The sequence below is a fragment of the Rhineura floridana genome, chromosome 4 (assembly GCF_030035675.1).
Source record: "Rhineura floridana isolate rRhiFlo1 chromosome 4, rRhiFlo1.hap2, whole genome shotgun sequence".
NCBI classification, from domain to species: Eukaryota; Metazoa; Chordata; class Lepidosauria; order Squamata; family Rhineuridae; genus Rhineura; species Rhineura floridana.
In genome coordinates this window covers 143,373,792-143,399,666 of record NC_084483.1, presented here as the reverse complement: position 1 = coordinate 143,399,666, position 25,875 = coordinate 143,373,792, and the positions used below count along the sequence as shown (strand labels likewise).

At 40.2% G+C, this 25,875-nt stretch overlaps 1 protein-coding gene across 6 annotated transcripts in view; it reads right to left on the bottom strand.

The window, feature by feature from the left end:
- Window positions 1–25,875, bottom strand: part of KIF26B (kinesin family member 26B) — a 406,835-nt gene that overhangs the window by 159,167 nt on the left and 221,793 nt on the right. For all 6 annotated transcript variants that reach the window (XM_061624637.1, XM_061624633.1, XM_061624632.1 and 3 more), the window contains one exon: window positions 18,084–18,267. In XM_061624637.1, the coding sequence (XP_061480621.1) occupies window positions 18,084–18,267 (184 nt within the window). The remainder of the gene's footprint in view (window positions 1–18,083; window positions 18,268–25,875) is intronic.

Below are 25,875 nucleotides of genomic sequence, written 5' to 3'. Positions count from 1 at the left end.
ACCATGGGCCACTGGGGCTTTTCTACCATATCCTAAAACACAAACTATTTTTGTTTAACATAACATCCAGCCTGAAGAAGAGTCTTAAAAAGCTTGCTGACTACTTTGTAGTTTTTTTGTCTCAGCAAAGGCATTTTCCTTTAACCATTGTTTTGATGTTTTTATTCCCCAGTGGTTCCTGGAGGACATTCAGATTCTTGGGATGGCACCTCCCCCCCCCCCCGCGCAACGGGCAGGGTCCTATCTTCTAATTACCTCACCCATGGGGAGGAGCCATCCCGTCCTCCAGACTGGCCCTGCCTTTTGCGGTGGACAGTCAGGGTCTGGCTGAGCTTCTTAACAGCCAACCTGTCTTCTTTTGTTAGATTCCTCACCTTTCTTTCCTCTTCTTTGTTCTGGTTAATCCTCTTATCCTTTCTCTTAGACTTTTTCCCCTCCCTCCCCCTTCCCTCACCAAACTCTTTAGATAAGGACGGGGAGTGTGAGAACAATTAGAGGGCCTATGAGTCTCGCCTAAAAGAAGAGGCATGGAGGAGGCAGCAGCAGCTAGTCTTTGGCGATTCACGGCCTCTCCTTAAATCTAAGAGAGGTACGACTGTGCGTAGGAGGGCAGCAGTGAGAGGACACACACTCTGGCTTTGCCACAGAGTAGCAGGAAAGGCGGGAAAGCAGAAAGGTGGGAAAAGCCGCGCTACGCCCCTGCACCAGTTCAGGCCTCTCCTATCCGCGCCATAGGATCGGAGGGCCTGGTAAAGTTCACCCGTGATTGCTAGCAGTCCCCTGGAAGGGCGTGAACATGTGCAAACTAGCAAGAAGAGCAGTCACCATCTCTCTCCCACCACTCAGAGCAGACCTTGAGAGCACAGGAGCACTGGAGGAAGGGGGTAAGTAGTGCTTTGCCCCCCCCCTCCCCTTCCATTCCAGGGCAGAAGATTTCCCAACGACTCTCAGTGGGGTCAGAGGGGTGGTGGCAAAAGAGGTTAGGCAGACTGGGACTGCTCAGTCAGGAACCAGCTCCAGGCCCTGCACTTCCCAGATGCCCACTCCTCAAAAGAGAAGCCATCACCCCCAAAAGGGGCACAAAAAGAGGAGGCAGACAAAGTCGCCCTCCCCCACACCTTCCTCCTCATCTCTCTCCTCCATATCCATTCCATCTGCCTCTTCTTCCTCACCAGTTTATAGGAGGAACCAGAAGGGCCCATTCTTCCCATAGTCAGAAGGGGAGACATGGGACCAAAAGGAGATTTAGTAATAAGGCTGCCACTGCCTTGGGACTTCTATCAGTTTCGGGGCACTCCTCATTCTCATCAGACAGGGAGGATGGGGAACTATCTGAGGAGGAATTGGAAGCCCCTCCCCCAAGGGGGAGACTCTTCCCAGCAAAGGTTTTTCCTGCAATTCTTGCCAAAACTAGGTGGATCCTAGAATTACCTGAAGAGCAACCTAAGGAAGCTGATCCAGCTGCTTCTACTTCCTCCAAGGAGTCTAAATCAGCCTTCCCAGAAGGCCACCCCAGAATAGCTACTCCCTCTTCCCCGGTCTCTTTCCAGGAGCTGTGGTCAGCAGAGTGGGTGACTCCAGGTAAATATAAACCATTGCACAAGCTGGTTAGCAAACATTACTCCTTTGCCCTCATTGTGATGGAACAGCTTAGAACGCCAGCCCATGCATTGAGGGGGGCTTCCACTTCCACTGCCTTTAAGGGGAGTTTCCCAATTGAGGACATATGTAGAGCAGCCACATGGGCCTCACTGCATACGTTCTCCAAACACTATAAAATCGATTCCTGGGCTTCAGTGGAGGCAGCCTTTGGGAGGAGGCAGTTGCAAAGGGTAGTTTGTGCATGACTTGTTGGCACCCGGAATCCCACCCAGGAGGTCACTGGGCTCCGGTACATCCTGAGAATCTGAATGCCCTCCAGGAACCACTGGGGAATAAATGGAAATGAATTTCTCTTCCCAGGGGTTCCTGGAGGGCATTCCCCCACCTCTTCATTCCAGTGCCATTAGTTTACTCACGCTAGTTCATAGTGGCTTCTGCCAGCGCCCCACATGTGGGGGAGGTAGTTAGGACATCCCTGGGGATTTCATGGCATTATCTAATCTATCCTTTTACTAACGTTCTGTCATTTTTCTCTGCCTAGTTCCATGGTGTTTTTTCTTTTAATGAGTTTGGACACACAGAGTTTTTCCACTGAGGGTCGAGGGGCCGTCCTTGCTCTTCCAGTCAGTCTGGAGGATGGGATGGCTCCTCCCCCTGGGTGAGGTAATTAGAAGATAGGACCCTGCTTGTCAAGCTGGGGGGAGGTGCCATCCTGAGAATCTGAATGCCCTCCAGTAACCCCTGGGAAGAGAAATTCACAGTAAGAATTTCCATTTATTCTAATGTACCAATGCGACTGCAAACAAACTAGGTCACTTTAAAGCGTTATTTTCCTGGTCTTCTTCATTGCAAAATCATGAATTATTTCCACAAAGCCAGTTTCCCTTCCGAGATCTTACTCAATAGACAAAATAGCTAGATGGCTTAGCCATTGAAGTATATGAGGAGGAGGAGGAGTCAGCTGAAACTTCTTTCAACTTTTGCCAGTCACTGGCAGTGTGTTAAAAAAAAAATCCATAGGGCTATTCACACTTCACTGAAAATTAGTTGCAGTTGTGTTTTTGTAAATCTCATTTAAAAAGGTGGGAATTGCTCGTGCACTTTTCAAAAAAATAAAGATTTTTTTCCCCAAAATGCAACATTTTAGAAAGAAATTTCTCAGAAAGATCTAAAAGATACTTGTGGATATTTAGAAGCCTTTCCCAGTTCTTCTGGCTCTAATGTAAGATATTTTAGAATTGAACCATGTAAAACAAATGTTATTGGTTGCTTAGATCTAGAATTTCACCTTATTTCCCTCCTCATTTTAATAGGGTTGTAGCCTGGGCCAGTCCCCCACCCCCAGATCTCCAGGCCCCAGTAAATTGTGTCTTTCCCACCCAGCCCCATGCATAGACTATGATGTCCAACAAAATCTCTAGGAAGTCTTTGGGTATGTAATTCATGGTTTTCATACCATTCTCTCACAGGAAAGAACAGGGTTATCAGAGTACATCTGCAAAAGGGGATGTTGGCACAGCTTCTTCCCTAGATCTCCTATGATTCCACTGCCCACCCTCCCCTCCCACTTACAAACAAGTGAAAAGAAAATGTTTACTCTAGTGGATTCAGTGGGAAGCAGCAGCACCTAAAATGCCAGTCTGGGCAGAACACACAATATGGCAGGGGGCAGAAGGCAACTTTCATATGAGGTTTCAGCCCATGTATCCCATCCAGAGCTGAAAGAATGAGGCTGGAGTGTGTGTGCAAGTAAATCTTGTTTTATTAGAGTAATGGATACATCAAAGGCATTGCGCTTCATAGGAAACCCTAAGCTAACTCACTAGAGTCCCTAACTATACTCTAGATATGCTCTGCAGCGTGTGAAGGAAGTTGACTCAACGACCCCCCACTGGGAGCGGCAGGCTTATATAGGAAATGTTTTTGAACGTAATCTCCGACTCCTTCGTAATTCTTGTCTTTGCCCTGTCCGTTTCTCGCGGCGACAGGAACGAGGAGACAGGGGACGCGCATCCAACGGCTCATCTGAAGACACCTGCTCCCGAGCAACAGGCTCGAGGTCAGGGGGCGGTGCTACACTGGAATCCTCCTGGGAACTGCTTGGTAAAGGAGGAGCTGGCATTGTCTCTGAAGCTTCCCCCCACAAGTCCTCTGCATCAACTGGGGGCGGTGCGCTCGGCTCCTCGGAAAGGGCGTTGCTCGTGGGAACTGGCTGGAGAGCAGGCTGCCCCCCTCCCGCACGATCCTGCTCAGACACAACAATCCCCAACTCTGCTTCTTCTGGCTGCGGAGGCGCCTGAAACTCATGCCTCCCCCCTTCCTGTCCCTTCTGAGTTGGCTGCAGCGCAACACCATGGCAATGCAACTAAAACTTAACTAAAGCCTGTGGGTGCCATCTGCTGAAAGAGTTGTGTGAATAAGTACTTAGTCCTAAATGAGTTATGTTCACCCAACACTGAAATCTTACATTTGTTAAAATATTGCAGTATATATTATTTCTATATTAAATGGAAGTATATTCCATTAATTTTAACTTGACTATTTGATAACCTATTACAGAGCATTAGTTAATAAAGGCAGTTAAGTTGTAGCACCTAACCTTAGACTCTAGAGCAGCCTTTCCCAACCAGTGTGCCTCCAGATATTGTTGGACCAAAATTCCCATCTTTCCTGACCATTGGCAATGCTGGCTGGGGCTGATGGGAGTTGTGGTCCAACAACATCTGGAGGCACACTAGTTGGGAAAGGCTGCTCTAGAGATATTCAAGTAAGCTCTGGAACTTATGATGTTCCAGACCTACTGCAGCCATAAACACATGTATTTAGAAATAAGTGTCGAGGGGACTTACTTTCAAGTAACTGGCTCCTGACTGCAGATGTAGGCTCCTGAAACCTAAATAGGTTGCCTAAGAAATGTTGATGCTACTTGGAAATATTACTTAATGCCCACTCATCTTGCCACTGTCCCACAGCAAGATAATTATGAGGGAAAGGAAAATCACTGATTATAGTCCTTAGTATATCATTCTGGCATCACTTGTAAACCTAGGATACCAGCAGAGATCCAAGAACCTGTCCTTGCTGCCACCCCTATCCAAAAGATGCCAGGCTGGGGTCGTAACTGGTCCTTGCCTTCCTCTTTATCACAAGCCATCTCCAAGCTTATTCAGCTTGGACACACAAGGGCAAAAGGTTTCAACCTCACTCCAGTATCTCCATGTGTGCCTGCTTTATGTATTTAGAATGAAGGTCCGAAGAAAGTTTATAAATTCCTTTGCCTGAATGCACTTCCAAGACTCCTTGCAATCAGAGGGCAGGGTACCTGATCCCAAGAGAGTCTTATAAGTGATTTCAGGCAAATTAGCTAAAGCGGCCCCTTCAGACCTTCATGCTAAACACATGGTCAGAGTGGAGGAGGCATTTGGGGTGAGACTGACATGCATGCCCCCGTCCCTTTACAGTAGGGCCCCACTCATGCGGCAGGTTCCGTTCCAGACCGCCGCCATAAAGCGGAACGCATTGACTAACATTGTCTAAAATGGTGCCCAATGCCTGAAACGCCTTAAAAGTGGAACAAGTGCCGTAGGAGCAGGACCTTTCTGCAATTGACAACCACTGTATCGGTGGAATGCTGCAAAGCAGATCACCGCAAAGCGGGGCCCTACTGTATTCAGTTTTACCCTCACATGAAATGCCTACAGATAAACACATCTATGACTCCAGGTGCAGCCAGGGAGAAGTACAGTCTAGCCTACACTGCCCTTGGCAGTGTTAAAATAGGCTTTCATTTAGAAAGAGAAATTAACTATACATGGAAAGTATGGGGAAAGTAAGCGAGGAGGAGGACAGAGATAAAATTGTGACCATGGCTCCTCTTCTACATTTATTTAACTAAAGTTGTGTGTACCTGTTTTTATAAAGCTTGCATTGAAAGGTACTAACATTTTCCTTAAAGTGCACATTTAGCTGGAACTCAGTCAACAAAGGCCTCAGTCAGATCCATCAAACTTGTTTCCCAACAAATATATCTGTTATGGACCACTCTGACTTGAGGGCTAAAGGCCACCTGGCTTTCATTCCAAGTGGAACTAACTATTTAATTTATAGAACAATCGGTTTGACTACAATGATGAACACACATGTCTTCTTAAAATGCCTCATGGGGTATTCCTTCTTTTTCCTATTTCAGTAACCATGGTAACTCTGAGGAAAAACAGTTTTTGTTCTTCCTCTCAGAAATTGTTTCCAAGGGATAATGGTCTTAACTCTCATTTGTCCTACAGCAATTAACTTTTGACTTACTATGTGTCCCAATGATGAAGTTTCAAAAGGAAAGATAGTTTTTCTCTTGCTTCTTTTTTAAAGTTCTCATGATGAATATTAGCAATGCATATTTCAGAAGCTGGACAAGTTTTCCAGAAGGCTTAGAACACTGTGAAAAATATTTGTAGCCAAAAAGAAGAAAAAAGTTCCTTCATGCCCAAATCCTTCTGCTACAGCTTAATTTCCACACACACCCATATTTTGTAAGATAGATAACTGATGTGTATTGCCTTTGTTTCTTACCATCCAGCTTTCCAAACAAATTCATATAGCTGCCATACAAGCTTAATAATGGTTAGGAAGGCAATAGACTTTCTACTAAGGACTAAACATACATACAGCAATGATTTAAATAAACTATAGCTAGCATAATTGTGACCACTATGAATTCCAAATATTTATTCATGCTGTCTCAATGAAATAAATAACTTGAATTGTAGTTGAACAACCAATTAATTTTGCATACATTTGTTTTGTTTTAATATATTTTAAAGTCTGTTTTTATGATATTTAGAGTGCTTTTAGTGTTTTTGTTTGCCACCTTGGGCTCCTATCAACTTCACAGGCCAGTATTGATTCAAGTTTGTTCTTTGTACATCAGCTTTTGCAGATACTTTATGCCCCTCACAAAAAATATTGATAAGGAAATCAATATTTTGAAAGGAAATTGTAGCTTATAGGGTCAGTGTTATTATGATTGATTATGTCTTTAATCTATTGTTCTGCCAGTGATTATTTAGGGCTGCCTGGAAAACACATTCAGGCATGCCCCCTGTGGGTTTTTCTGCCTGTTCTTTCTTCTTGTTCTAGAATATTCAGAAAAGAAAATGCTGGAAGCAGAAAACTCTTGACTCCTGTGCCTTTTTTGGCTAAAGGGCAGCAGGAGGACAATAGAAATAACAATATTTTGAAAGGAAACATCTGTCAAGGAAAGGAAACATCAATAAGTTATTCTTAATATTAAATATTTTAGAGGTGGATTTTTAAAAATCCGTTTTTGAAAATCGCTGTGGAAAATCACTACATAGGACTTCCGGGAAGGGTGACTTAGCCTGCGCCTGCTTTTGAGACGGGCTCCTGCCTCAAAAGAAGCTTATTCAGATATATCAGTCAGATTTTTTCTTTTTTTTTGACTGATTAAACTTCTCCCGGGTAGGGAGAAACGAAGAGATTAACCTCAAAGCCTATTTTTGTTGGGACGACCAGATCTCATTAATTTATGGGACGAGGTCCAGCCGACGAAGGTGGGACGGATTTTTAACAACAAGCTCTATCTGGAAAAGCGAACGTTCATCTTATCTTCTAAGAGAGAACGCACTAACAGGCAAGCACCCTTCTTTCTATATTTTTCTTTTACTTGACTTAAATTGTTGCTGTTTAAAAGAGATTTGCCAGATTGATCGGTTTTTGACATCTCACTGGGGAGCCATAACTTCTCTCTGCTACTCACTAATTAATAGCTTATCTCTGTTTTTGTTGCAAAAAGCTGTCCTGGATTTGCATTCTAAAGATATACACTGAAGAGGGATTTCTATTCCAGATTTTTATTTTGAAGAATATTATATTGCCTGAGACTACTCTCTTTTTGGTCTATTTTATTTTGACGAATCTGTTTTCTGACGACCGCCATTAATTGTTTCGATCCTGGGAACTGCATTTTGTTTACTTAAACATGGAGAGATAAGGCTGTCTGCTCTGTTTATACTGTGATGTCACCAAGTTTGGAGTATTAACCCAATTGTTGCTGAAATAAGAAGTGGTTTTCCTATATTTTTCTTTTAAAATGGCAATTAAGAAAGTGGCTGAGAAGCTGGAAATAACTATGTTTCAGAAAATAATGGATGAGATTGAGATAACGAAACAAAACCTGCGACAGGGTTGTAAGGAGCTGAAAATTGAATTGAGTAAAATGAAGCAGGAGATTAAAGATATAGGGGTCCCTGTGAGAGAGGTGACCCTGGAAGGGGTCCCTGTGAGAGAGGAGACCCCGGAGATTGGAACAAACGTGGAACAGGAAAAAGATTTGGAGTCTATGGACTTTAGAAACAAAATTTATTGTTTGGAGACACAGGAGATTAAAGACATAGGGGTTCTTGTGAGAGAGGAGACCCTGGAGACTGGAACAGGGGTCCCTGTGAGAGAGGAGACCCTGGAGACTGGAACAGGGGTCCCTGTGAGAGAGGAGATCCCGGAGATTGGAACAAACGTGGAACAGGAACAAGACTTGGAGTCTATGGACTTTAGAAATAAAATCTATTGTTTGGAACTTAATGTTATCTCTGAAGAAATTAATGAAGATTCTAGAGATAAAGTTATCAATGGCATGGATAATCTTCTGGACTGGAATGATGTGATGGAGCCCAATATAGAGAAAATCTATGGAATTAACTGCAGCCATGTGACAATGGAAAAACTTTCAAGAGATGACCCAGTGTATTTTGAAAAAAAGAACAGAGATATGATTTTACAGCAGTATTTCAGCAACCTATTCAGAATGGATGGCAAGAAAATATTTGGGATAGAGGTAATTCCCATTAGACTCTTACTATATGACTATGGCTTTGACAGCAAGATTATTATGGAATACTGATAATGGAAGATTGGATACTGAAATTACTGGACTTAACAAGACTACTGAAGATGGAAGATGGAAAATGGAACTAATAGGGATAATAGAACAATGGCTACTGAAATTACTGAACTTAACAGATTCTGATGTGATGGATTAATTGAAATGTTTATTTTGACTATGGTTATGACAATAAGATTATCATAATTAGTAATGAGATGGATTAATCGATATGCTTATCTGGAAAAAAAATTGATAGATATATTTCTTAAAGAATTGAAACCTCTCTTTGACTTTTTGTGGAAAGAATAAAGTAATGTTTATGAGATTTGATGATTAAGTAAGATAACTACTGGAGGAAAGTGATTTTATAATATGACTTAAGAGACAGGATTGTTATATATTATAGACTTATAACTGATTTGATCTTTGACAAATGGGAAGTCAATATTTTACTCTTTATTTTTTATTTTTGTTTTTTTTTTCTTTTTTTCTTTTTGTTTAACTATTTTTGATTTTGTTTTTTGTCTTTGAATGTTTTATGATTTTGTCTTGTATGTTTTATGAAAATCTGAATAAAAATTATTGAAAAAAAAAAAAAAGAAAATCACTACATAAAAATCCAATCTCCCACAATAGAGGAAAAGCAAATTAATGGAAAATTCAGTACCAAATCTGAATTGGCTAGAATTCTAGCACATCTCTACTGCAAGTTAACTATATAGTGAATTCTTGATGAGTCATGCCCAAGCCTGTTTGCAAAATTTTCACATTTGCCTTTTGGAGGGAATGGGATTCTTTTACATCCACTCACACTTACTTGCAGAAAATAATTTCTAGGCACTACCTGATTTCATATGAACTCAGCACAGGAAATATGCATCCAGGTTGCTAGGGAAAAAGGGAGGGCAAACGGGGGTGATTCCAAGGATTAGAAAAAAATAGAGAAGCAGGAAAGATGCACTTAAAGGGAGGGCAAAACAGCAGCTCTTTAGGACCACAAGGATTCCTATTGCCTCCTGTCCAAACAACTCACATATCAGTCATAGCTCCAACTTCACTCATTGGCTAACAGTGACAGCCAGGCCAGCTCTTTTCACAGGAATCATTCAGAAGAGTACCTGCACATTGTGCTCCATAACCTTCTTTCTAGGAGGGCTAGAGACTTACTTCTTTTGGGTGGGAAATGAAAGCTCAGATTCTGGGCTACCTACTGGAGGTGCCACTGAAGGCCCTTGTGGGTGCCATGGTGCCCCTGGGCAACAGGTTGGCAACCTCTGCCCTAAGGATATGACACCATATTTTGATCCTGCTTTGTTTTCATTAACCACAATTAGAACAAACCACAGTTTCCCTGAGTTTGAACATAGGAGCTTTTAATCACGAAGGAGAAGGAGAAGGAAAGGGGAGGGAGAGAGGGAGGGAAGTGCACGGCCCTGAATCTTGTGCAGGTTCACTTTTGTAATGACAAAACGCAATTTGTTGTTACATTTGAATCAAGCCTCTGTTGGGCTGATAAGTGAGATCAAGAGTTCTGCTGTGCTCCTCCATATGGTGGAATAGCCTCCCCCCCTCTTATAATCAAACCCTCTCATCAATGAGACCCATTCCTTTAGCATAAATCTTTCCTAAAATACCCTAGAGTCAGCTTACTTACTCCTCTGTGGGCATGATGCCCTGTCATCCCTAGGGTTGAACCAGAAGGAGGGATTTTTGCCAAGATACCAATCAATGTTAAAAAGCACCATCCTTTCAATGGTTTTTTTGGTGATTCCTTTAAAAGGGGCAAAATAGCTTGCTGATTCAGGAAGCACTGCCTTCACTGTGAATGGGTTTCATTTGCCCTCAGTGATATCAGCACACAGCCAACTCTGATTAGCTAAATAGCATCTTGACATCTTCGTACTCCCTACATGATTCCTGACTGGCTGGGATTACTCTAGGAAGAAAGAAGAAGATCGTTCCAAAATAGACACAGATAAGGGAAACTGGTTGGCTTAGAAGAGCCACTCAGATGTTTATCTTACATTAGGATTTTTCCTTCTCAAGGTTGTGGAGGTAGTGTAGATATTGGTGTTACAGTATCGAAGTGGGCTACGTCAATCTGGAAAGCTTGAAAATGAAGGGGTGTGCTTTGCTTTTGGACCTTTAGACTCTAAACCTCTTTCCCCAAAATCTTCTCTAAAGAAAAGTAGAAATCCATCAGGTCACATTTCCAATAAAGTATGTAGACCTGGGCCTTTTGATCTTGGACTACAGATTGTAGTTAAACCTTCTGTGCTCTCTAAACATATATGCCAGGGAGGTGCTTCCTATCTTACATGTCCCAACACAATTCCTATATCTCCCAAGAGAAAACTAAAGTGATACATTGGTATTGCCTATTAAAAGCTCTGCCCCTGGAGGTCAGAGCGCTTCAAAACATTGACTAAAAACTCCAGATGGGAAAAAAGTTTATTTACAGTCTAATTTACAGCATATAGCTAGATGGCAAAATAAGATGGTAGCTAAAGATTTTGGGGAAACATATGATAGCAAACAGGACTGAAACCCAGCAAATGGGAGGGATCCACTCAAATAGGGTTTTTTTTCTGAGAAGGGGGATATTTTAGCTCCCTGAAAGCAATGCTTTTGAACCAAACACTGAAATGAGAAGACATTCAGTGATACCCTGTCAGTCACTGGACTTTCTCCTGTCATCTCTCTGTGTTGCAGATAGATGGTAGATTCTTTGTGCAAGGACCATGTACAGTATGCACAACACCACCCAGAACCATCTAAGCACAACTTCTAGTGATACCTCAACGGATTTTGAAATGTTTTTCATAAAGACAAGAATCCAAGCGCTTAACTTCTACACTAATTTCTGAAGTAATAGCTTTGTTTAGATGTCCAAATTAGACATTCTGTCACTTAGTCACATAAGGATAGAATAAAGGAGGACATGGTGTCTGAGATGTAGAGAAGATGTGAGTGAAATACCACTAGATTTTTATTATGGAAGAGAGTACTCTTCATGATAAAAGAAAATTAAATTCTGTGGAAATCCCATAGAAACGTCTGGTTACAAGTCTGCAGCAGTGGCCTGCAAATACAAATTGAAACACCTATGGGCTAAATGAGTGTGCAGAGATGAGTGCCATTGTGTGTGAGACTGCAAACCAATTTGCACTGTACAGCTCATTGCAGTATACACCTCTTACTTTAATTGGATTTGGTTGGGAATTGATCCAGAAGAGAGAGAAGGGTCAGAGAAGACCCATGACATGTAATTTTCTTCTCTCATTTCTTCTCATTAGGATTTTGGGTCCCAGCTGCAGTATTTCATTTGACACTGGGGCAACTCCATTAAAAAGCAACAAAAGTATGGTGTCAAAAGGCAGAGAAAGTGAAATTAAGGTAAAATAATAGTAAAGCAATACGGCTAGGCTATGTCATCATTGTGTTGTCAAGGAATTAGTCATTTCAAATCCAAACCAAATTTCAATATTTCACAGAGTGAAACAAAACAACAAATGGCAGCCTGTTCTTTTTCAGAGGAGTCAATATATACTTTTATATTGCATATATCTCTCTCTCTCTCAGAAAGTTGGTACAGTAATGTGGTTTGGTACTTATTTACTGATTATTCTGAAACTTGTCTCTCCATCAATGGTGGAAACTTCGTCAATTATGGTGGAAACTTCCAGCAACAATTCCATCTGCATGCACAGTTCTTCACATACAGATGCACCTAAGCTGCTGCTGCTGCTGCTTTGTCTTTTGTATTACCATAAACTTTGCCTATAGTTCATGTACTTAATGCTCAACATAACATAAGATGTTTGGATCATTTTCTGCCTTTTTCCATTTCAAAAATAAAAACAGGCAACTGTAGTGCTAAATTTCACCCTTACACTATTATCAGCCAAACAGCGATCTCTTGATAATTTTCCTGACAAATTAAAACAAAGACCTGGAAAAAACATTCTCAGTTGCTGCTCCCCACCTCTGGAACTCTTCCTCTTGATGTCCAGTAAACCATCTGAGTATCTTTCAAATGAAACATATAAAGGATTTTGAGTGGCATGCAAGGATGCAGGAGTTAGTTTGTTATTGTAGTATATTTTCCCCAGGATTTGTCTTTTAAAAACAAGAACCCTGAATATAGGACATGATAGTTAAGGAAATGAAATAAAATTAATGAGAGGACAATTTGATAAGGAAATAAGCAATGGATAACATTTATGTAGATTTTTTTAAATGACACTGTAGGAAATCTCTCTGTGGCAGAATGCTATACAACATGCAAAGCAGAAGTGAAGTACCTAAGGCTCATAGAAATCAATAACATGTTAATCGCAGCTTTGCTAAACGCCCATTCACACTTCACATTTTTCAGGAACACACCAACAAAAATATTGATGTTTTCTCATAATTTGGTAGTTTCTGTTTTTTCCTTGTTCCATTTACTGGTCATACCATCATAACCAACTGCTCAATTATCTATTGCCACTCTAAACAGCTAGTCTTGTTTAGCCTATCAACTTGGAGACTTTATATTCAGCCTATCAACTTTGAATAGAAAACTATTTCTACTCTAATTTATATTTCCTTATAATGGACATGTTACCTGTAGTGTAGTGGCAAATTCAGTAGTACAGGGTTCCTTCATGATAGTCATGCCACACACCCCTCACAGCCACTTTTCCACTTTCCCTCTTCTCCCTTGCTCCTTCTGTGGTCTCACAAGTCCATGCCCCACTACAAAAGACCTCCCTAGGAGCCAATCTTCTCAGTGGCTGGCTCACCTCTTTTCACTCTGATTGGCTCCAATCAGCATGAAAGGACAAGCACTTTTCTCAGTAGCTAACACCCTCCCTTTTCATGCTGATTGGCTCAAACGTAGGGACCTGGTTTGGACCCTGATCCCGAAAAAAGGAATGTGTCTACATCCCCCCACGTCCCTGGAAGACTACACCCCTGTATGTTGCAGAAACATCACTGATATAAAGCAAGGACAACAGGATGACATCATCACCCTAAAGAAATTTTCTAAGAATTTGAGTGTTCAGACATCAATAGACACAGGCTATACCATCTTAGATAAACAGATTATATTATCCATTTTTCCTGGGCTAAGAGGAAATTCAATTATCAGCTTACACTAACATTTCAAATTATGATTAGCTGAAAACACAGTATAGTTTACAGACAATATCATATATTATTAATTCAAATTCCTGTATTAAAGGATTGCCTCAAAATATATTTGAATGTATTAAATTGGATTTGTCTACAATAGTGCACTGTGTCCTATTACATATGAGGAATTGTGCCAAAGCACACTGTCAAGAGCTTCTTCTCACTTTATGCAGCACGCTTTTTTCCTTGAGGTTATATCACCATTATCTGGCAACTTCTGTAGCAAGTATATGAAGTGTATAATGCAACGCTCCTATATTCCCAGTATACATGTTACAGAGAAATCATGTTTCAATATATCCTTAATGGTTTTGGACCGGTTTATTTAAGGGATCATCTTGACCCTATTCAATGACTTCAGCCTACAGAACTTGAACTTTTACAAGTGCCACATAATGCCAATGTAACCCCCACAATCTTGTTTTAGTTGGTTCAGTCTGGTGGGTGGGGTTTCATAGCAGAAAAACCCTGTTTGAAGAAGAAAGCAATTGTGGAGCAGAAAAGTTGATCCTGGGTGTGGCTGCTAGGGAAGCTATTATTTAGTTGGTCTTTAACCCCTTGATTAAGGTACATATGTATATCTGTATTGTACAGAAGTAGGGAAGGGTATGAGGAGTATATATATATTTGAATGGTGGTTATTTGTATATGTATTCTTTAATCATAGGACCTTGATGAATCTGTGGGCTGCAGTGGTTCAGGGCAGCAGGATAAAGTTATTCATCTCCTGAAGATTAAGAAAAGGAACTTTTCAGTTGATTGCAAAGATATTTTGCCAAAAAAAAAGAGAAAGGACACATGGACAAGGATCTTTTAAGTATTTGGAAACTGAGAACCATATGGAACTGTGTTGTATTTAATGTGTTTTCTTTATGAAAAAAAAGTTCACAAGTTATTAATGGAATGTTTGCAAATTCATTTCATTTTTGGTCCATAAGAACCTGCAAGGGATTACAAAGTGGCGCCCAACGTGCAGGGCCTGAAGTGAATTTGTAAGGCTTAATAGTTTAGTAAATATACTGTTGCAATGGATGTGTGCAAAAAGTTAGGATTTGATTCACATAAAACTGTTCTGTTTAGTGATGTTGCTTTTGAGGATGCAAGTGCAGATATAAAGGGAGCTGCAGAAGTGTATGGTGCAATTAATAAGATGCAAAGGATAAGAGGAAGGGAAAAAGAAATGTTACTCTGTGAATTTGAGACTCTTAGTGCTGTTTGGAGAATAGGGAAAGATTGCTGGAAACAGAGGTTGCACGGCAAATGGGAAGTAATTCCTGTAGATGCAGAAGTTACAGCATTCCTCTGGGAAGAAGCATATAATAATGCTCAAATAGCAGAGGGGGTGGTAGGTGGTAGTTATGTGGGTGAAAGAATACCAATTGCAACATCCACCCCCGCTCTAAATCTTTCCCCTGAATTACAACAGCAATTGCTAGCAGCAGTCTTGCAAGGTGATGGTGTAGCCAGAATTGCAGCAGCAGATGCAAAAGTGAAACTAAAGACCCTTTCAGGCATCATACCCAAGCCAGTAGGGGAAGTAGATTATTGTACATGGAGAGTGCAAGCAAGAGAATTGGTGGATGACAATATTCCTCCAAATATAAAAAGGAGAAAAATAATAGAGAGTTTACTCCCTCCTGCATTGCACATTGCTCTAGGTTCAGGTAGAAAGGCAACTGCAGAGGAGTGTTTGGCCATTTTAGAGACTGCTTATGGCAACATAGTGCCAGTTCCTGAATTAAAAATAAAATTTTATGAGACTCATCAGCACATTAAAGAGCCTCCCTCTGTGTATCTGAATCAGTTACATGTATTAGCGGTGGAAATCCTGGAAGAAAAGAGTTTGACTTGTATGTTCAAGAACAATTTTTCAGAGGATGTTGGCATGAAGTGTTGTTAACTGCTTTGAAAATAAAAGGCATAGGCTCTGGTAATAGGCCAAAAGGGGTCCCTTATGTAGAGCTCCTATATGCTGTAAGGTCTTCAGAGAAAGAAATTTCTGACAAGCAGGAGAGAAAACTTAAACAAGAGCTGCATGAAACAAGGAGGCCTTTAAGTAAAAACACATGATTAATTGAAAAGGAATCAGAAAGGGATTGTGACAATAGAGAGCCAGATTGGAAAGCCAAATATTTGGAGTCTGAAAGAGAGATGGCTAAGCTAAAGTTAGCTGCTCAAAAAGCAGGGGAGTTTGCGGGTAAAAGGCCTTTCTCTCCCCAGAACTATAAGAAAGACAGAAGATCAGTGATGCCCAGAAGGCGCAACATGGAGTCATGGTGTTTCAACTGTGGAGAAAAAGGCCATTTTCAAATAGACTGTGATAATGAGCCTAATCCAGCTTTAGTTCATAAGAACTTAACAAGCCCAGTAGGGGCTCAGGAGCAGACTGGCCTAAAAGAAGCAGCTAAGGGCAAGGCAGTTAGCCAGTGGGCCTCAGTAAGGGAAGCTTTAGCCACAAGTGATAAAGAGACAATGCAAAGACTGGTGGGGCCAGTGTGTTATGATTATGTGTACTTGGATGGGATAGAGTGCACATGCCTGATAGATACTGGTTCACACATGACTTGCGTTTGTGAGACATTCTATAGAAAGCATCTATTTGATAGACAGCTGCAGTCCATTGGTGATTTGCTTGAAATAGAAGGAGCTGGAGGACAAATAGTGCCTTATTTAGGATTTATAGTCCTTGAACTGCAGGTCCCATGTGATGATGAAAATATAGATGAGAAGTATGAGATTCTAGCCCTGGTGTGCCCAGATCAATGCATGAACCAACAAGTATCAGCCATTGTGGGCACAAATGTATTGAAATGCATGCTGGATGCCAACACTAATCCAGATGACTTTAGTTCTTTGAACAAAATGGGCTTTCCATATTCATGGGGGAAAGCTTTTGAACAGTACTTGAGAAGCCAGAGAATTGAATCGGAAGCTACAGAAGGGAGTGAGATACGTTTACTGAGGAGAAAGCCAGTTAAGGTCCCAGCTGGAGGATCATGCACTGTGTCAGGTATGTTGCACATGATCAGACAAGGAACTATGGTACTTCTAGAAGATCCAGACGTTGTAGCTGGACCGGGAGGGCTAGCTGTTATCCCACGAAAAGTAAAGCCAGTTAGGTTTAATGATTATGTTTTTGATTTTTCAATAATATCAAGTCTTAGAGATCTGGTGAGGGAACAATGGGGTCCAAACATCTATATATAAAAGCACACTGTCGGGATGACAGTATTCAAGCAGGGGAGAATGTAACCCCCACAATCTTGTTTTAGTTGGTTCAGTCTGGTGGGTGGGGTTTCATAGCAGAAAACCCCTGTTTGAAGAAGAAACCAAGTGTGGAGCAGAAAAGTTGATCCTGGGTGTGGCTGCTAGGGAAGCTATTATTTAGTTGGTCTTTAACCCCTTGATTAAGGTACATATGTATATATGTATTGTACAGAGGTAGGGAAGGGTATGAGGAGTATGTATATTCTTTAATCATAGGACCTTGATGAATCTGTGGACTTTCCGGGCCTAGCTGGAGCTGCAGTGGTTCAGGGCAGCAGGATAAAGTTATTCATCTCCTGAAGATTAAGAAAAGGAACTTTTCAGTTGATTGCAAAGATACTTTGCCAAAAAAAGAGAAAGGACACATGGACAAGGATCTTTTAAGTATTTGGAAACTGAGAACCATATGGAACTGTGTTGTATTTAATGTTGTGTTTTCTTTATGAAAAAAAGTCCACAAGTTATTCATGGAATCTTTGCAAATTCATTTCATTTTTGGCCCGTAAGAACCTGCAAGGGATTACACCGACATAATGTGAGGAGTCATTCCTTTAATGTAGCAGCACCTCTGCTCTGGACTTCCCTGCTTATTGACATTAGGCAGGGGCCTTCACTATATTGTTTTAGATGCCTGATGAAAATGTTTTTTGTTTCAACAAGCCTATCCAGACACATGATTTGATGGCTTTTAAAGTTTTATTGAGTTTTCTCTTTGCTTTCAATGATGATGATTGTATGTTATATTTGTTTTGAATTAGTTTATAAATTTTAGCCATGTTTTATCTATAATTTTATCTGTACACCACTTGAAGAATTTTTTTTGATCAAGAGGTTTATACATTTTCTAAATAAATAAACCAGGGTCCCCCAGTTTGTGTAATGGGTAATACAAATATGGGCATTTTCTCTTTGCACTTTAAGGCTGCAACCTTATGCACACTTACCGTGGAGTAAGCTCCACTGAACTCAGTGAGACTTACTTTTGAGCAAACATGCATAGGATTCGCTATAAATGTTTGCCACAAGAAACACTGTTGTAACAACAGGCATAAAAGGTAAAGCAACCTCTGTCTTCTGGGTAGAAAAAGCTTTCTCTCTTAACAAGAAAAAAAAATACTGGTTGTGGGCTAATCCCTACCTTGCCTAATCCTGGAGTGTCTTTCACTTTGTTGACTGCCCTTAGCAAACATGGTGGAGCTGGTGGAGGAGAAGTCTGTAGGATAGTACTGAACTTGGTAGCAAATAGATGAGATTCAGAAACAGAAGATGTAGAAGGCCGATGTTTCTTTTTTTTGGATGACAGGTTCAACTTCTGAGCAGCTCTGTAGAGGAAACAAATAAAAAGGAAAATCAAGAAGTTACCAAATAGTTACTTAAAAGGAGATGCATTTTATTGGCAAGGGATACCAGATAGGTTCACTGGTTCCAAACAAGACATAGCTTTGAGTCTGAGTTTGATCCCTGTCAGTTCTTGAAGGGGGGGAATAATTTCAGCTGACCCAAATAGACTTATTTATGTAAACCAGCAAATAATTAAAGAGGATCCATATCACAAATGATTGTCTTTTTCTATACAGTTCAGGTCAGAACCCAAGCCATGTTGTAATCTATCATCAAATTAACTAGGTGCACAAAGAACGATTTATGTTAGACAATTCAGTTTCATAAATTAAATTTGCCTCACAAATAAATGTTTGTTATTCCTAAGTCTTTGGGAGCATTGTTATTACCTGTGGAGAATTTTGATATAAGCAGCTAGGGTTGCCAAGTTAGATGCATCCCAAACCCTGAGATTTCAAGGGCGAGCCCTAGTGATGTCATGGGGGTGGGCCCTAGCAGTATCATGGGGCATGTCCTAGTGATGTCATGAGGTGGTCCTTAGTGATGTCATGAGGCATGTCCTAGTGATGTTATGTGTGGGCCCTAGTGGTGTCCAGGGGTGGGTCCTAATGATGTCACAGGGGTAGCCCTAGCGCTGTCATTAAGCATGATACATTAAGCATCAACCACAGTTGTTTGGTACGTACAATTAAAACAAAAATATTTCTCTGATTGGAAAATAAGATAGAAATCTTAGCTAAAAGATAGAGCCTGGGTAGGGAACATTTAATCTAACCTACTTGGTTCTGGCAAGTAGGATTCAAGTGCCCTCAGGCCAGGCCAGTCACCAGAAGCCCATTGTGGGAAGGAAGGAACCCAGTGTTGTGGAGATGTTAGTTGGGAGCACTCAGGAGTAGAAATGGATGCCCCGAAGGCTCCATTTCTAAACACACTTACTAAGGGACTAAGCCCCACAGAACTCAATAGGACATTTTTCTGAGTAGATATAGTTTGGATCGTGCTGTTAGTAAAGATAGACTAGGGATCCTCTGCAAAGATATCCATATCCAAGCAGGGTTGGCAACCCCCAGCCTGGAATGCCCTGGAATGCTTTTAACAACTTTTAACATGGCTGCTCCAAATTTCTTTACAGATTTGACCCTTCACTTCAGAAAGAGGTCTGAGAAATGAGTAAGAATAAGATTCTCTACCCTTTTTTATATCTATCCTGTGGGCTGCTATAAACTCACTTTGACAGCCAACCCAATTCCAGTGAGTAATAATTGACAAAGAGAAACACACATGGTTTGGTCTACCTTCACAGGCATCAGCTTGGGAACAACAATTGCAGCCACACTTCCCAGTATGCAAATTCTATTTTACCACTATTGGGCAAGAAACAAACCGTCATGCTACCAACAAAGTGCATCATCAATTTAAGGGGCTTGAGCTGAGCGCATGGAACCACTGTTGTTGCTTCTATGGATGTAAGGAAGTGAGGTTAAAGGTAAATGAAATGCAAATAGAAAAACAAAAGACAGTGATGATTTCCTAAATCCAATACCTTACCAACCACAAGAAGATTCCTATGAGTAAGGCAGAAAACTCAGCATCCCACAACCAGTCAGGATTCCTAACCAAAAACCAAAACTAAAAAAATCCTGGCAGCCAGTCAGCCAAGATCACAGAAATCCCCATGCAGCACACCCTGACCTAGGGGCTGCAGTTAGTGCAGAATGCTGTAGCATAATTGCTGACATGAGTGAAACCCTATCAGCACATTATACCTCTGCCCTGAAATCTGCACTGGTTGCTGATTTGCTACCAGACCAAGTTCAAGGTGTGCTTTCCATGTTACAGGTGCCACATAGTACTTGTTCTGCTCTTGTAAGAAATCAGTCCTTTAGAACCTATGCTTTGGAACTCCTGCAACTCCGTGCCTATTGACATTAGGCAGATGCCTTCATTGTACTCTTTTCAGCAGCTGCTAAAAACATTCTTGTTCAGGCAAGCTTACCTAAGAACGTTGAAGCTATTGTGTTTTTTATCTGTTTTTAACTCATTGTTGGTTTTATTATTTTGAATGTTTTTAAATACCTTACTGGTTTTGCCAATAATTTTATTGTTTTAATTTCATCTGTAAACCGCTTTGAGATTTTTTACAATAAAGCTGTATATAAATGTTGTAGTAAAATCAAATAACTTTATTTGCTTTTAGCCATACGCCATTGCACAGTGTAAAACAAACAAAACCATACAGCTTAAAACAACTTCAAACACACGCTCATGTCAAATTTATGCTCGCTGGGCTTGTACATAGTTTGCTCTTAGCTTTTTTGTGGCTAGAGCAAAGTTTGCCACCGCCATAGTGACCTGTATATGGTTGTCAGCCAGGAGCTCAGCCACCAGGTTGCCAGGTGTCCTTACTCTGGGGTTAATCAGAGGTGCTAAGAATTTGTGTCTGGGGTTTGAATATAAGGGACAGGTAAACATATAATGCACTAAGTAAATGTTGTAAATAAAATACATAAATGTTGTAAATAAAATACATAAATAGTTTTTAGAGTCACTGTGGCCCTTGGATCTCTTTCCATTTTTAGGAACAAAGGCCTTATACTGACTCAGGCCATTTGGTACCATCTAGCTCAGTACTGATGACATGGACTAGCATTGGCTCTCCCAGACAACAGACTTTTCCAGAAATTTAATTTTGGACCTTTGCATGCAAAGCATATGCCCTACCACTGAGCTACAACCCTTCCCCTGTTTAAAAAAGTATATTTTAAAATTGTTCTTTTCAGTTCACTAATGAATGCACATCATACCTAGGGCAGATCCACACCATTCGTGTAAAGCACATTCAACACACATTTGAAGCACATGAATCCCACCACAGAACCATGGGAACTGTAGCTTGTTAAGGGTGGTGGGAGCTATAACTGTGAGGGGGAAACTAGACTTCCCAGGATTCTTTAGGGGAAGTCATGTGCTTTAAATGCAAGTTGGATATGTTTTAAATGTATTGTGTGGATCTAATTAATAAACTTTGCCTACATGTAAACCATTTTAATTAATTTTTTAAAATGGAAATGTGCTATAAAGTTTACTGGGTGACGATGGACTACTCACCATCTCTCAGCCTAATCTGCCCCTCAAAATCAAAACAACAGAGGGGAACCATGACTACCCCAAGGAAGAAGGGCACACTTAAAATGTAGAGGAAATAATTATGTACAACCGTAGTGTGAAATCAGATACTTATTGAGACATACTATGAAGAAATATTTATGTAAGCATGACTGTCAAAGATGTTTATTATTTACACAACCTGTAAAGAAATTTATAGTGCAATCCTATGTTTGTTAATTCAGAAGCAAGTCCCAATGCATTCAATGGGACTTACTCAAATAGGGAAGCGTGCACAGAACTGCAACCTCAAGTGATAAGGAATTTCGCTTACCCAACCCAAAATTCAGAATCATGCCACTTAAAGCAATTGTTTATACTTGATTTTATGGTTATTGGATTTTAAAGGGACTTCTTTCTTTCTTTTTTTTCAATTAATTTTTATTCAAATTTTCAAAACTTCCTAGGAGGATCCCACTTCCCAGGAGGATCCCTCTGCCTGTGCAGCCTCTGAGACGGCTCCCGTCTTGGATGAAACTTTTTCAGTTTTAAATCCAGTCAGAAGGGTCTTTTTTGACTGGGGATAATTTCTTCCGGATAAGGAAGAAACGTGAGATTTCCCACACAGCTTTGTTGTGATTGTTGGAGACTGGAATTCGTCAGAATTGTCTGTGAAAGAAGGTCTTCCAGCAGCTCGGACGGAGCGAGGATTTCTAGCTAGCTCAGCTGAAAAAGTGACCCGTATTTTTTTTCTTTAAAGGAAAACGGTTTAACAGGCAAGCATCCTCCTGTCTACGCTTATTATTTTCTTATCTACACAGCTAAAGAGATTTGTCAGAGAATCAGCAATTAAGAAAACCTGGGTGAGCCAAAACTTTCCTTCTTTTTTACTCACAGAACTAAGGGGGAAGGAAGAAAATAAAAATAGCCTATCTTTTTTTATTGCAAAAAGCTGACATGGAAAATAGCATTATAAAGATTACAACGGATGAGGGTTTTCTTTTTGACTTATAAGACTTTGGTGTAATATATGTCTGGGACTTTTTTTTCTGATCTACTTTTTTTTTTTTTGACAAATCTGCTCATTTTTTCTGCTATTAGTTTTTTGGACGCTGTGAACTAAAGCTGTTTTTGCACTTCTGGGCATATAAGAGATAAGGGCTGTCTAGAGTGTGACACCAGTTGGTTTGAAAGATTAAATCCTTTGTAACTGGATAAAGAAATAAACTGCTCTTTGCTTGGGACATTGAAAATTGAAGAAGTTTTGTTCCTTTGGCTTTAAGAATGACAGTTAAGAAGATCATGGATGTACAAGAAGGGACTTTATCTTTAGACATGTTTCAGAAAATAATGAATGGGATTAACTCAATAAAACAAGAACTGAGAAATAATAGTCAAGCGTGGAGAATTGAATTTGACGAAATGAGACAGGAGCTGAAAGAAATCCAGGATTCTATGAGAAAGGAGAATAAAGATGGATCTGGAAAACCAAAAAAGGATGAAAGAGAAATTAAAGGCAAGGTTCAAACTATGGAGATTGGATTAAATATGGATATAGAAAAAGATTTGGATTTCCTGGCTGTGATGGATTCTGGAGACAAATATTACGGTTTGGAACTCAGCGCTGTCACTGAAGGAATTGAAGAGATTGGAGATAAAGATATTATCGGTTCAAAAAAATTCCTGGACTGGAAGGATTTGATGGAACTTGAAATGGAGAAAGCTAACAGAATTAATCCCTGTTTTGTGTCAATGGAAAAATCTTCAAGAGATGTGCTAGTGTATCATGTAAAAAAGAGGAACAGAGATGCGGCTTTGCAACAATACTTCAGTGATATGTTCGGAACTGATGGCAAGAAAATATCTGTGAAAAAGGAAATTCCTATCAGACTCTTATTATATGACTATGACAGCAAGATTATTGGGCGCGTAAAGATGGAAGATGGAAGATGGAACCAATACGGATAATGGAAGAAGAGCGATTTGAAATTACTGGATTTAGTAGACTTGATGAGTTGGATTAATTGACATGTTTCTCTAGAAATAAAATCGATGGACATATATCTCAAGAATTGGAAACTTCTCTTTGACTTTTTGTGGAAGAATAAAATGATATGTTAATGAGATTTGTAACCAATTAAGATAACCGCTGGAGGAAGGTGATTTTATAATCTATAAGATACAGGCTTGTTATATATTATAGACTTATAGCTGAACTACGACAAACCGGAAGTCAATTTTTTTATATTTTTTATATTTTTTTATTTTTATTGTATTAGTTATGGATTTGTGTTTTTTCTTTTTGTATTGTTTTGGTTTTGAAAGGGACTTATTTCTTATTGTGAGCTGCCTTGGTTTCCAGTTGGCAACCTTACCTCACAGGGTTGTTGGAAAGACAGCATATATATACACACACTGGAGATGTAAAAATACATACACCCCATATAATAGTGTATTGTCAAAACCAGTTGGTCATTCCAGAACATTTTTTTAAAATAAAATCAGTATTAATTTCCTACATAATAAAAGCAGTGATACCTAAGTAAGCCCTGCCTAATTGCTTTAAAAAATAGGATTGGAGAGGGAGAGAAAGATTTACAACACAAACACGATTCTTAGCTATGTTCACTCAAAAGTCCCATTAATTTATAGCAAATCCTAACTACGTCCACTCAAAAGTAAGTTCTATGAATTCAATGGGGTTTGCACTAGGTATGTGGGATTAGCATTGCAGCTTTACTCCCAGAGAAGCGAGTACAGAATGAAAGCTTCATATTGGGAAGGTCTTCAAAACACTGCTCTCTTCAACAGCCCAGGAAAATTTAAACTGGTTTGTCTCCTGCACACAAGAGAGAAAAAGACTGAAATCTATATATTTACTCAATTTATGAGATTTTCAGATAAGCAGGAAAAAGCAACCGTTTTCTGGCCTTGCAATGGGGTCCAGCTACTGTTGCCAGTCACAACCCCGACTTCACTTATTAGCTACAAACCTGAAAGGGCGGGGTTAGAGCTGCCAGTTACAAGATCATTTAACAGAAGTTGTGGGGGGGATTGATGTTTTGGTGTATATCTCTTGAACCAGACCACCTAAAAACTTAATGTTTTTTTAATGAAAGCTGAGATTCCAGAGATTAAGGTGAGTCACCCAGAGACCTGGAGAGGAATCCAAAAAATCCAGAGTCTCTGGGCAAAAACCAGAGACCTGGCAACCCTATGCCAAACATAATTATGTTAATTCTCTTTATTAACTGCCCAAATGAAATTAACAAACATATAAGGAGCCTAGCTCTAGCTATTTTAAACTTCTGACACCTCATAAAAAATCCAGTTTACTTCCTGACATATGGTAACCAATCATCTTTATGCTATTTATGAAGAAGTTGGAGAATCATACAATCGAGCAGAGCTTGGAAGTAACTAGTTTCAAGTAACGAACTACTTGTAATTCATTACTTTTTTGAGGAACGAGTGGGTAATTCCTTTACAATTTGATTGTAATAGAACTAGGAGTAATTTTACTACTTCTGTGGAGTAATTGTAATGTTTCCAGAATTACTTTTGGGCATTACTTGGGGGGCAGCAGGGGAAGTCTTCTGCTCCTCTGATTTGTGGATGAAAATCATTTGCCTGAAACTGGGCTTCTGTGCAGTGTCGCTTTCCTCATGCTCTGTGGATGGGTAGGAGGCGACGAGGGAAGAGGTGGAGAGTGAGATGGGGTGGAGTGGAGAAAACAATTATTTAAAAAAACAGATAGTGGTGGTGAAGAATGGAGTGGAGGGAAAAAGGATCCGGAGGTCAAGAACATGGATAAAGGTGGCAGCAGCAGAATGGAGATAAAGAACTGTGGAGGTGAGAGAGAGAGAGAGAGAGTTATTTTTAATGTTGTTTTAGGCTACTTAGATGTGCAGCAGCCAAGGCCAGCACCTTGTAGGCATTGTTTTTTTAAAGTAACTGAAATGTAATTGTAGTGATTACTTTGGAGGAAAAGTAAAGTAATCAGTTACTTTCAGAGCAATTGTAATTGTAATGGTAATTACTACTTTTTGGGCCATGTAACTGTAACTATAATTTATTACTTTTTAAAAGTAATCTTCCAAGCTCTGCAATCGAGCAACTCAGTAGGTTAATAAATTACACTTTGATTTTGATACTGAGAGCTAAGGTTTGCCATGCTTTCAGTTTAAGAACAGACCTTGCCTGTATTCAGATCTAGATTATACTGCAGTCCAACTTTAAAATATTGGGCCACAATTTTTATATGCAATGCACTGCATTTCAGAATGGACTTTGCATGGGAAAGCACTGAAATATTCTTTCCTCTGGAATTCGTTGTCCCTTTACTCACACTTTCTATAGTGCTATTCTTATGTGGACATCCCAAATGAAGTCAGCTTTATCACAGAATCATAGAGTTTGAAGGGGCGTATAAGGCCATCAAGTCCAACCCCTTGGTCAATGCAGATGGGCCATTGGCCTGATAC